The following is a 13,340-nucleotide window of genomic DNA, read 5'->3' as shown; positions in this document are numbered from 1 at the left end:
AATGAATTCATTAGGGTTGCTATCTCTAATCCAATATAAGTGGTGTCCTTAAGAAGGGGAGATTAAGACACAGACATGTATGGGGAGGACTATGTGAAGACATATAAAGAAGATAGACATCTAGAAGCCAAGAAGAAAGTCTTCAGAAGAAACCAACCCTGCCAAAATCCTGGTACCTATCCTTTCCCACTCCTCACATTGTAGTTATATCACAATTTTTGGTTCTAACCTCCAGACCTGTGAGAAAATAAATTATTCCTTAGGTACCCAGTCTGTAGTACTTTATTATGGTAGTTCTAGCAAACTAATACACCACTCAAAATGAAACAAGTTAATAATGTATTATTGAGTTCACAACATTTAAAGTAAAATGAATGACAATAAAGGAACAAAGACTAGAAGGTCAAAGCTGTTGTATAATTATTATTTATGAAGTAGTAGAATGTTATTTGTAATTAGACGGTGATAAGTTAAAGATGTCTACTACAACCCACACAGCAACCACCACCAAAAACAAACAAATGACAACAGATATAGCATAGCTAATAAGTCAATAAAGAAGAGAAAATGGAATAATAAAAAATACTCCACTAATTCTAAAGAAGGCAAGAAAAGTAAACAATAAACAGGAATACCCCCCCACCTTTTTTTCTGGAGACAGGGTCTCACTCTGTTGCTCAAGCTAGAGAAGCTAGAGTGCAGTGGTGAGATCATGGCTCACTGCAGCCTCAACCTCTCCAGGGTCAGGTATCTTCCCTCCTCAGCCTCCAGAGTAGCTGGGACTACAGTCATGAACCACCACATTCAACGAATTTTTGCATTTTTTGTAGAGACAGGGTTTCAGCATGTTGCCCTGTTGGTCTTGAACTCCTAGGCTCAAGCGGTCTGCCCACCTTGGCCTCCCAAAGTGCTGGGATTACAGGCATGAGCCACCATACCAGCCAGAATACCCACTCTTAATGTCCTTACTAAAACTCATTCTTTTCCATATTGATAACTTCTATTCTGCAAATTACCTATTCTAATTAACAACATACTGATAGTACTGCTCAGATGTGCAGGTGTTAAGAAAAGACTGAAGAAAGGCAGAACCAGGTCAAATCCTAGCCTCACTACCTATTATTTGGTGACCTTAGGCAAGTCAATTATTTGCATTTAATTAATGAGTAAACTGAGGTACTCAAAGAAAAATATAATCTTTATCACAGACTGATTTTCAGATTTAAATGATAATTTTAAGATGAACAATTATTTTATGTACCACTAAGAAAGAAAAATAAACTGCCAAGTAAACTAAAAAAAGCTATCAAATGCTGGACACGTCCTAATTTCCAAGCTTACTAAAATATCTCCCAAAGGCTACATAAAATCTCATATATCCATATAATGAAATATTATTTGGCAATAAAAAGAAATGAAATACTACACATGCTAAAACATGGATGAATCTTGAAAATGTTCTGGTAAGTGAAAGCACCCAGTTACAAAAGACCACAGTGTTTAACTCCATTTATATAAAATGGCCAGGACAGGCAAATCTAACACAGACAAAAAGTAGATTCGTGGTTGCCAGGGGCTGAAGGCATCAAGGGGAAATGGGTGGTGACTATTAACAGATACAGGGTTCCTTTGTAGGGTGATGAAAATGTTCTAAAATTGGGATGGATGGACTTTGTGAATATACTAAAAATCAATGAACTGTACACTCTAAACAAGTGAATTGTATGGTATATGAATTTTATCTTAAGCTATCGTTAAACAATGGCAGTTATTACTAAAACTATTATGACACATCATGAGGGTGAAAGTGGTGGAGGACCAGGAGTCTAATCCAAAGGTAGTCACCCTGAGGATGTAATCTTCAACAGACATTGCCTGATGCATTAAACACTGGAGTGAGAATAAAAAAATAAAAGTTCAAAATAATGTAAATCCTTAAATGATATTCATTATAATATAAAAATTACTTTAGAAGATAAACCTTTCTATATATACCCATTTAATAATAATCAGTATGAATTCTAGTAGTCATTTTGAATTCATTAGGCATAATTTTTTTAAAACTTGATTTATCATTAAGAACTGAAGCACAATGGCCTTGGAAGAAAAATGTTATTTCTGACAATCTAATTTGATGCATTTTTCTTAATATGCTTTATTAAATACAAACCATAAAGCATCTACTAAAGTTCATGTACTTACAACTAACTGTTATACAGTTACCCTGTATACCAGTCTGAAATCTGTTAATTATGAATAAAAGAGGTCATCAAATGGCTAACACACATCCAACTGAAAAACAGAATGAAAGCCATTAATATACTTCCATTCCAGATATTGCAATTTGTAATTTTCTTAATTGCAGTACAAACCTACAGTAAAAGAAACATTTTGAATTGTTTATAAAATTTTTAAAAGGTGAGCAAAACATAGCTATAACTGAACAAATGACCAAATTACAGCATAATTTTTTTTTATTATACTTTAAGTTTTAGGGTACATGTGCACAATGTGCAGGTTTGTTACATATGTATCCGTGTGCCATGTTGGTGTACTGCACCCATTAACTCGTCATTTAGCATTAGGTATATCTCCTAATGCTGTCCCTCCCCCCTACCCCCACCCCACAACAGTCACCGGAGTGTGATGTTCCCCTTCCTGTGTCCATGTGTTCTCATTGTTCAATTCCCACCTATGAGTGAGAACATGCAGTGTTTGGTTTTTTGTCCTTGCGATAGTTTACCGAGAATGATGGTTTCCAGTTTCATCCATGTCCCCCACAAAGGACATGAACTCATCCTTTTTTATGGCTGCATAGTATTCCATGGTGTATATGTGCCACATTTTCTTAATCCAGTCTATCGTTGTTGGACATTTGGGTTGGTTCCAAGTCTTTGCTATCGTGAATAGTGCCGCAACAAACATACGTGTGCATGTGTCTTTATAGCAGCATGATTTATAGTCCTTTGGGTATATACCCAGTAATGGGATGGCTGGGTCAAATGGTATTTCTAGTTCTAGATCCCTGAGGAATCGCCACACTGACTTCCACAATGGTTGAACTAGTTTACAGTCCCACCAACAGTGTAAAAGTGTTTCTATTTCTCCACATCCTCTCCAGCACCTGTTATTTCCTGACTTTTTAATGATTGCCATTCTAACTGGTGTGAGATGGTATCTCATTGTGGTTGTGATTTGCATTTCTCTGATGGCCAGTGATGATGAGTACTTTTTCATGTGTTTTTTGGCTGCATAAATTTTAAAGTGCAGTATTTAAAATTTTTTAAAAGTAATATTAATTCGTATAATTTAACTTTGCCAGATGTGTTATTTCATGTTCTGTTCAGTAACCGTAAAATAGCCTTACCACAGGAATGACATGAGTGACACCATCTCCACTGTCTATTACCGTACCGGTCAACGTCCGTTCTCCTACTTGTCTTGAGGTCCAAGATGCAGCTAAGGCAAGAACAGCCTTGAGCACAAAGAAAGAAGAAAGGCAAAAAAAAAACAAAAAAACAAAGAGTTAATCGAAAAAAAAAAAAAACTAGTTTCCTGGAGTACTTTATTCAATTTTAAATGTAGTATCTGTGAAAAGAAAATACATAGAATTAATTTTGTATTATGCAATAAAATAGCTCACTCCCTACATTTTATTAAGACAAACAGGTTTGCATTTGCTCTTAGGAGCATGATTTATAAGATTTATGTATTTTATAAAGGCTATTTCTGTCCTAAAGCTAAAAATGTGGAAGATTGCATTAAATAGTATAGAACTAACTGCCTGGAATCCCAGCACTTTGGGAGGCCGAGGCGGGCAGATCATGAGGTCAGGAGATCGAGACCTTCCTGGCTAACACGGTGAAACCCCGTCTCTACTAAAAATACAAAAAGTTAGCCTAGCATGGTGGCAGGCACCTGTAGTCCCAGCTACTTGGGAGGCTGAGGCAGGAGAATGGTGTGAACCTGGGAGGCAGAGCTTGCAGTGAGCCGAGATCATGCCACTGCACTCCAGCCTGAGGGACAGAGCAAGACTCCATCTCAAAAAAAAAAAAAAAAACAAAAAACAAAAAACAAACTGTATAGAACTAACTTGCCACAACTTAAACTATAAACTATGTCCACCTGGGCTGGCCTGTTACAAACTGCAATGTAAGGCAAAAAGTACACAACCACCCTACCTCCAGTTATTCAATACATATATGGCTATAAACAATGATTACTAAAAGGATTACCTTCTTTTTTTTTTTCTTTGATACAGAGTTTCTTTCTGTCACCCAGGCTGGAGTGTAGTGGCGCGATCTCAGCTCACCACAATCTCCACCTCTTGGGTTCAAGCAATTCTCTGCCTCAGCCTCCGGAGTAGCTGGGATTACAGGTGCCCACCACCACACCCAGCTAATTTTTGTATTTTCAGTAGAGATGGGGTTTCACTATCTCGGCCAGGCTGATCTTGAACTCCTGACCTTGTGATTCACCTGCCTCAGCCTGCCAAAGTGCGGGGATTATAGGCGTGAGCCACCGTGCCAGGCCTACCTTCAAATTTTTTTAAGGCAACATGTGTTTAGGACTATATGACATAGAGAAAACGCCATCGCACACTTCCAAATACTACTATGATTTAATTACGGAGCAACGTTGAGAAAATTTTTCTATGAAAAACCTTGGTACAGACAATACAACACAATTCTTTTTTAAGTGTGAGAATTAAGAAATTAACATAGTTCATTTTTTAAAAAACTAAATTTCTTACAATCCAAGCCTCAAACAAAGTATATGACTAGTAATTAAAAACAACTAAACTTATACTGGCCTTATTTTACCTATCTGGACTATAATAGCTAAAAGGAACCTAGAAAGCTATCTAGGTCACCCTCCTATCTGAACACAAGATCATACTAACACAATCACCACATTATCACTATAGGCTAACAGAACTATACATTATTTTTTGACAATCTTACAATGAAAAATTCCATCCTAATACTAGTAAAATAGATAGATAGATCGATAGGTCGATAGATAGATAGATAGATAGATAGATAGATAGATAGATATACGTATGTATCGGCACATCATGTTACAGAAGTGTTATCGACTACTGAACATCAACAAAACAGAACAGAGATTAAATAATGAAATTAAGAGCACTCAGAGGCCACTAAGGAAATCACTGAAATACCAAATTACGACTCCAGAGGAATGAAACAAAGCTCATCATGCCAGTGTTTTAAAGTAAGCTTTACCTGACAATATGGTTAAACATAAGTTTATTATATTTAATATAAGATGAGAAGCAAAAACTCTCAAGTGAAAGATGAATTCTCCCAACTCCTCACTTTATTCAGATTCTAAGAACTAAAAAAGGGCCTCCCACTCAAGACTGAATTCTTCTATAAAGTTCATGACAGGTGTAAGTGACTCCTTAAATATTTTTAGCAACAGAGAACTTAAAAGGCAGTTCATTAAATTTATGGATTGCATTAAACATTAAAAAGTTCTTTGCTATCCAAGTTAAAATATTCATCCGTAATTATCATTTCTTGATTCTGTGTACCGTGGAGTTACAAAAACCAGTGTGATCCCAAGAAAGAGCGAAGTCAGACAGACCTCAGCTGCCTGGTATCACAGCTAACCACTTAACTCTGAATAAGGTGCCTTCCAGCTTTAGTTTTCTTCCTCCACAAAAAAACAGAAACAAAAATATCTACATTTAATAGAAATAATGAATTAATACACATATAAAGCATTTGTGTTATGTCAGGGATTGCCTTTGCTACAAGGAAAAAAAAAAATGAGGTAAGCTCTGATCCTGAGGGGTGGGAAAGAAGCTGTTCCATACAGATAAATGTACAAATTAAGAAAAGTGAAATATTAGGGTGTCAAATATACTTAAAGATAAGTCAATCAAAAAAGACTATAATAAAGGACAAAAAGATTTATAAGGATAAATGATAAACGATTATTTACAAGAATAAATATATATACAATGTTCTTGTCACGGAGTAAGCATTCCATAAATATTAGTTCCTTTAGTTCTGTCCTATGAAAGCCCTTGAAATACCCAAACCCCACTAACTTACTTTTTTAACACTTCTCTTTTCCTGACTAAATATCTCCACTTCCCATAATATTACTTCTAAATTAACAATTCAGGAGAGAAGTATAACATGCTTTGACATTATGTTTAAACCTTTGCAGAAAAAAAAAAAAAAAGTACGTATTTTAGGCAGCAAATTAAACTAGGTTAAAATTTAAGAATCAAACTTAGATAAGTATGAACTTGCTTACCTGCACAGCAATGTACAAGCCTGGAACATTGAAGGACTCAAACATTATTTCAGCAGTATATTCCCTGTTTTCTGGAGTATTCAATGGAGGTTCAGTCTATTGAAATAAATAACATTTTAAATAGATAATATCAGATTATTTTGATAACTTTCTTGACAATTTTTAAATGAGAAGTAATTTATTTCAAACATTTTATTTAAAATGCATTAAATTTACAAGTAGAAAGACAGACACAGAGATCAAAGGAAAACTATTGAGAATTCAAACATATCCATACGTATCTGAAAACGATATGGTAATTCACATTTAAAAAAAAAAAAAAACAACCTTGAATGCCTATATCATACCACTCATACAGATTAAACATTAGAAAGAAATGAAGCAGGGAGACAGAGGGCTGGAGGGAGGGAAAAGGTAGTCCAGTCAAATCATCCTTTAAAATGGTAATGACAAACCTCCAGAAAAAACATCGATGGTATTTGCCAGTGGGAGAGCCCTCATTTAAGTAATGCTTTTAGAAGAATGTCCCCGAACTATATAGGATTACAGTAAACAAGCCGAGATTCTACAGATCTAATGGTACAGCTTTCTGAAAAATGTTATATTAATTTACCTGTTAAGAGCATAGAATCAAGATGTTTGCAGAGCACTCTTCTGTTTATGTGACTGCATACATCACTTAGAAACCTCATAGGTTAAGTCTGGGACAGAACACACTCTAAAGAGGCAAGGAAGGACTCAGAGATCTGGCAGTCTTGGACTTCATATTTCACCTATGCCTCATGATCACTTAAATCGTTTCAATTTTTAAAGATTAACACTGGGTAAGACCTCTGACTCTTGTGAGTCTGACTGGCAATCTAATAGGTATCTCAAATACTTAAATGTAAAAGAAAACATTTTAAATTTGAAAGACACAGAATTCTCTTTTTGACCTGAAGGTAAGGAATAATTCCTTAAATTTATGAAGCACAAATCACAAAGGGAAAAAGTGATAAAACTTGAATCCATTAAAAATTAAGTATTTTTAAAATTATTATTTCAAAAGAAATATAAAGCAAAACAACTAAGTATACTGTTACCTTACATAAAACCTTTATCAGCTAAACTCCCTGCGGTGTTTAAACTTCTTTAGAAGGGTTCTGGAGCTATGTTTAAAAGTCTGGAGACAATTTACTGATGAATACGTACAAAATTAAGTAAACTAAAAACCAAGGCAGTGAAATTATAAACTCCAAGAAAAAAAAATCTACATAAAAGATAATCAGAGGACCCCACAAAGGAAAATATACAAATAGCTAATAATAATAATCATACATGAAAGACTGCTCAACATAATTAATCAGAAAATGAAAATTAAAATTAAAAGCAAATGAAAAACCTTACACACCCACCAGAATGGCTAAAATTTTAAAGACTGACAAGCCAGCAGCACAGTAGCTCACACCTATAATCCCAGCACTTTGGGAGGCCGAGGTGGGCAGATTACTTGAGGCTAGGAGTTCAAGACCAGCCTGGCCAACATGGCAAAATCCTGTCTCTACTAAAATTACAAAAGTTAGCCGGGTGTGGCGGTGCATGCCTGTAACCCCAGCTACTCAGGAGGCTGAGGCACAAGAATCCCTTAAACCTGGGAGGCGGGGAGGTTTCAGTGAGCCAAGATCACACCACTGCGCTCCAGCCTGGGTGACAGGGCAAGACTCTGTCTCAGAAAAAACGTATAAAAGATTGATAAGCCAGGCGCGGTGGCTCACGCTTGTAATCCCAGCACTTTGGGAGGCCGAGGCGGGCAGATCACGAGGTCAGGAGATCGAGACCACGGTGAAACCCCGTCTCTACTAAAAATACAAAAAATTAGCTGGGCATGGTGGCGGGCGCCTGTAGTCCCAGCTACTCGGAGAGGCTGAGGCAGGAGAATGGCATGACCCAAGAGGCGGAGCTTGCAGCGAGCCGAGATCACGCCACTGCACTCCAGCCTGGGTGACAGAGCGAGACTCTGTCTCAAAAAAAAAAAAAAAAAAAGATTGATAAGCCAAATCTTGAATAGAGCAACCAGATTACTAATGCATCACTGGGGGGTGTGCAAAAAGGTTCAACATCTTGGGAAAAGTTCCCACGAGTTTCCCTAAAAAAACCAATCAGGTACCTACCCTATGATGCTGCAATTCCATACTTACGTATTTAGACAAGAGAAATGAAAACATATGTCCACAAAAAGTCTTGTAGAAGAAGGTTCACAATGGTCAAATTATTTTATTATAACCAAAAACTAGAACTAAGCCAGACATGGTGGCAGCACTTTGAGAGGCCATGGCAGGAGGATCACTTGGAGCCCAGGAGTTCAAGACCAGCCTGGGCGACAAAGTGAGACTCCATCTCTAAACCAGAACACATTACCCAGGTGTGGTGGCCCGCGCATGTGTGTTCTAGCTACTCAGGAATCTGAGCTGGGAGAACTGTTTGAACTGGGAGGTCAACACTGCAGTGAGCCATGATTGGTCCACTGCATTCCAGCCTGAACAACAGAGCAAAATCCTGTCTTGAAAAAAAAAAAAAAAAAAACTAAAAATAGCCCAAATATTCATCAACAGGAAAATGGATAAAGTGAGGCAAATTTATACAATGGAATACAATCCAGCAACAAAAAGCAACAAATCACCAGTATATGCAACATGAATCAATCTCCAGATTATGCTAAGTAAAAGTTTCACCAAAATACACATATTGCATGATTCCATTATTTGACACTCAAACACGGGCAAAGCTAATCTCAGATGAAAAAGAAACAAAACAGTGGTTGTCACTAGGGCACGGGGGCAGAGACTAATTACAAAAGGGCATGAGAAAACTTTCCAGCCTGATAGTAATTTATCTGTATCTTGGTAAGAGTTTAGGTTACACAGATGTATGTAACTGACAAAGATTGGACAAACCACATCATGCATCCTGTAGGTCAAATACAGCACCACCTGTTTTGGTAAAAAAAAAATTTATTGGAACCCAGACATAATCTATGAATTTAAGTATTGTCTATGGCTGCCAACATGCTACAACAGCACAGCTGAGTAGCTGTGACAGGGACCATTGTATAAAAAGTTCTCATTAAGTTTCCTCAGGGACTATATCCCCTGCAAAGCCAAAAATATTTGCTGTCTGCTCCTTTAGAAAGTTTGCCAAACCCTGGTCAAAATCCACTGAATGGTGCAGACCGGTGATTCATGATACGTAAATTTTATATGAAAAGAATAACCATACACAAATGATAGCTCTAGTTGATGAAAGAAGTGCTAAAGTACTTAGGGGTCAAATGACTCCCATTTGCAACTCACTTTGAAGTGATTTAAAAACTAAAATGAAGTGAAAGATGGATAGACGTCATGAAGCAATTACAGCCATATGTTAATGTTAATCATCAAATCTAGATTGTGGGTGTATGAGTGTCCATAGTATGGTTCTTTCAACTTTATAGTCCATCAAAATCACCAAAAGACACAGAATATTGATTTAACCAAAAATTGTGATATAACTACAATGTGAGGAGTGGGAAAGATAGGTATTTTGTGTTGAGGGAGAGAAAAGGAAAAAAGGGAAATTCTCATTTTTCCTATTAAGAAGTTGGTAAATAACGTATAATATTTTTAAAAACATATGAAATAAAAAAAATGTTAAATAAAAGAAACATGTTAAAAGATTACTACCAGGGCAAACTTTGTTAAAATTGAAAATGTTTGCCTCCAGGGAATATGAACCAAAGGTTGGGACAGGTAAGAAAGGAAAGTGTTATTTTGTTGTTTTAAATCTTATAAAGTCATTTGATTTTTTAAGTTATGAACATGCATTGCTTCAATAAAAAGACGTTTAAAAGTTAAATTATATTGTATTTTTGTTATGAAGAAATACCGATATAATAATCAGACCATTGTTTTTTAAGCAAAAAAGGAAGTGCCACAGGTTTCCAACATTTTTCTGAACATTACTTACTGTTCCTATCATAAAGATTAGATATTAACTACCAAAAGCACTTCTTAGGTGTTTAAAATGTGGTGCTTTGACATACTACTATTCTCCTGTAGCCATAACTAGATGGTCTTAAAGATGATACAGCTTTATTACAAAGTCATTTAGACATATGGCAATTTAATAACCAAAGTATACCAAAGAAGTGTGATGAAAATGTTCTCATTAAGTGTATTCAAAAATTTCCTCAGTGAAATTATAACTTGTAACTTACCAAAAGAAAATAATGGTCTTCAGGTTCTGCCCTTAAATATTTAAAGATCACTTGCTCCATAAATCTTTCCATTAAGTCCCAATCTTCAACTATACCATGGCGGATTGGCCACTATTAAAACAAAAAGGGAAATACAAATTAAATCTTATTAATATAAAAAATAAATAAAAATACAAAAAAGGAAATATTAGATCATTAGTGGATATTAGATGAGGATATATTCATAGGTGTAATACTATAGAACATCCTTAAAAGGTGTGCACTTAAGGATTTAAAGATAAATTAGTTCAACAACGCACTGTCAGATGGATAGTTCAATAAAAACAAAGTGAGTATGTCAAAATGTTAAAAACTGTTAAATCTAGATGGAAGGTCATTGTACTAGTCTTTCTAGATTTTAAGTTTTGTAATAAAAGGATAAGTTAGCCTACAAAAATTAAGCCTAAAAAACTATATCACAATTTCCTTAATTTTTAATGCATTAGGTCATTAACAAGTATTTATTGTATGCCAAATATAAAAAGTGCACCTGGTAAGTACATACCTAGAATAATCATAAGAATCAAGCATATAAAATGTTATAAGAAAAGTTTTATAAATGTTTAAGAGTCATGCTTCCAAAACTGTGTGCCAAGATACCTACTATGATTTGGATGTGGTGTGTTCCCACCAAAACTCATGTTAAAATTTAATTGCCACTGTTACAGTATCAAGAGGTGGTGGGGCCTTTAAGAGGTGATCAGGTCATTAGAGGAATTAATGCAGCTCTCAGCAGGACTGAGTTAATTCTCCAGAGAGTTGAAGGCAGACTGTTATAAAGTGAGGCTGTCCCTTGTATTTTGTCCCTTTCCTCTTCCATTCCCCAATATGTTGTGAAGCAGTATGAGGTCCTTACCAGAGGTCAATCAGATGTGGCCAACTCATCTTGGACTTCCTCACCTCCAGAACCACGAGCCAAAATAAACCTCTTTTCTTTATAAATTACTCCATCTCAAGTATTCATTATAGCAACAGAAAATGAACTAAGACAGCACCCCAGTGTACTACCATAAATTCACAAAGGCGCCACAAAGTTATTTTAAATTTTCCAGGGAAATACAGTGTTACTCAACATCAGTTGGACACTGCATGATCTACAAGTCACAGTAATTCAGTTTCAACAATAAATCAAACTATTATATATTCCTTTCAATGACATTATTTCTTAAGGAAGTTGGTTTGTCAGCAGTTGCTGGCATAAAAACCAAGTTATCACATAAAATAACATCGATATAAAACAAGAAATCAGGGTGGCAATGCCCCATCTGATTCCAGGTTTGAGAAGTTGTGCAATGCCTAAGCATCCTAACAGAAATGTGATTACTCAGCAGTGAAATAATATTTCCAATTTAAGTGTCTTATTTTTTTTCAAGTGGCTACTAAGTTGCCTGGACCTAGGTATTTAATAAACAGAACTATCAGACACTTCTTTTGATCTAGGTGGCACAGTGAAAAATGTTACTGAGACACTAATGGCACTGAGAAAGTTTGTGAACCTCTGCAACGGAATATAATTCCATGAACATAATACACATTCAATACCTAAAGTTAAACAAATTAATGAACAAAGAAATAAATACCTTGCAGTATCAATCCCTAACATCTACTTCTTACTCTAGTTTCCACACTACTTTTTAAGGCATTATATTTATAAAAGGACTTCTACTCCCCAGTTTGCTTTAAGGAAGGAAAAAATTGCAGTTTAGTGTATCATTCAATTTTTAACATTATTGGAAGTTTACAAATTTAAATGTTTTAAGTATTATTTATTCATCAATTATTACTGTGTACCTACTGTAAGCCACTGGCACAAATGGTAAGGACACAGACATCCTGCACACACAAAACTCAGTCTAGTAAAAGAAATATATACGAACAAATATTACACTACAGGTTTTTAAAAAAATAAAGTTCCAACTGGGCGTGGTGGCTCATGCCTGTAATCCCAGCACTTTGGGAGGCCAAGGCAGGCAGATCACCTGAGGTCAGGAGTTTGAGACCAGCCTGGCCCACATGGTGAAACCCCGTCTCCACTAAAAATACAAAAATTAGCCAGGCGTGGTGGTGCGTGCCTATAATCCCAGCTACTCGGGAGGCTGAGGCAGGAGAATCACTTGAACCCAGGAGGCAGAGGCTGCAGTGAGCCAAGATCACTCCGCTGCACTCCAGCCTGGGCGACAGAGTAAGACTCTGTCCCCCAAAAAAAAGTCAGCACGATGGCTCACGCCTGTAAACCCAGCACTTTGGGAGGTTGAGGTGGGTGGATCATTTGAGGTCAGGAGTTCAAGACCAGCCTGGCCAATATGGTGAAGACCCATCTCCACTGAAAATACAAAAATCAGTCAGGCATGGTGGCAGGCACCTACAATCCCAGCTACTGGGGAGGCTGAGGCAGGAGAATCTCTTGAACCCAGGAGTCAGAGGTTGCAGTAGGCCAAGATCACATCACTCCACTCCAGCCTGGGCAACAGAGTAACACTCTGTCAAATAAATAGTTCCTTGAATAAGATGACCACCTTGTTTTGTGAGAGAAAAGGTTTCACTGAGGAGGTCATCTCTAAGCTGGGTCTTAAAGAAGCAACATTCTCAGTTCTGCTTTCTGGTTTTTCTTTGGCAAGGGAATGAGAGGTATGGAGGAACTTGTGGAGAACAGAAAAAGACGTATAGAAAGACAAACACTGCATGGTATACAAAAACAAAACTGAAGTTATCAATGAGAAGTGTATGTGCCAAAAGATTTGAGGTAAGGTGTGTAGCGATATACCAGTTCTAGATCAAA

At 36.5% G+C, this 13,340-nt stretch overlaps 1 protein-coding gene across 1 annotated transcript in view; it reads right to left on the bottom strand.

Annotated features, from left to right (window-relative positions):
- ACTR3 (actin related protein 3) overlaps positions 1 to 13,340 on the bottom strand; it is a 73,414-nt gene that overhangs the window by 25,653 nt on the left and 34,421 nt on the right. Inside the window, exons 4-6 of the mRNA XM_032145951.2 lie at positions 10,523 to 10,633; positions 6,292 to 6,387; positions 3,368 to 3,475 (exon numbers count right to left, since the gene is read on the bottom strand). Coding sequence (XP_032001842.1) covers positions 3,368 to 3,475; positions 6,292 to 6,387; positions 10,523 to 10,633 — 315 coding nt within the window. The remainder of the gene's footprint in view (positions 1 to 3,367; positions 3,476 to 6,291; positions 6,388 to 10,522; positions 10,634 to 13,340) is intronic.

Source organism: Hylobates moloch, unplaced genomic scaffold (genome assembly GCF_009828535.3).
Source record: "Hylobates moloch isolate HMO894 unplaced genomic scaffold, HMol_V3 SCAFFOLD_24, whole genome shotgun sequence".
In the NCBI taxonomy this organism is placed as follows: Eukaryota; Metazoa; Chordata; class Mammalia; order Primates; family Hylobatidae; genus Hylobates; species Hylobates moloch.
Note: the sequence above shows the minus strand (reverse complement) of the source record. Positions and strands in the feature narration are given on the sequence as shown.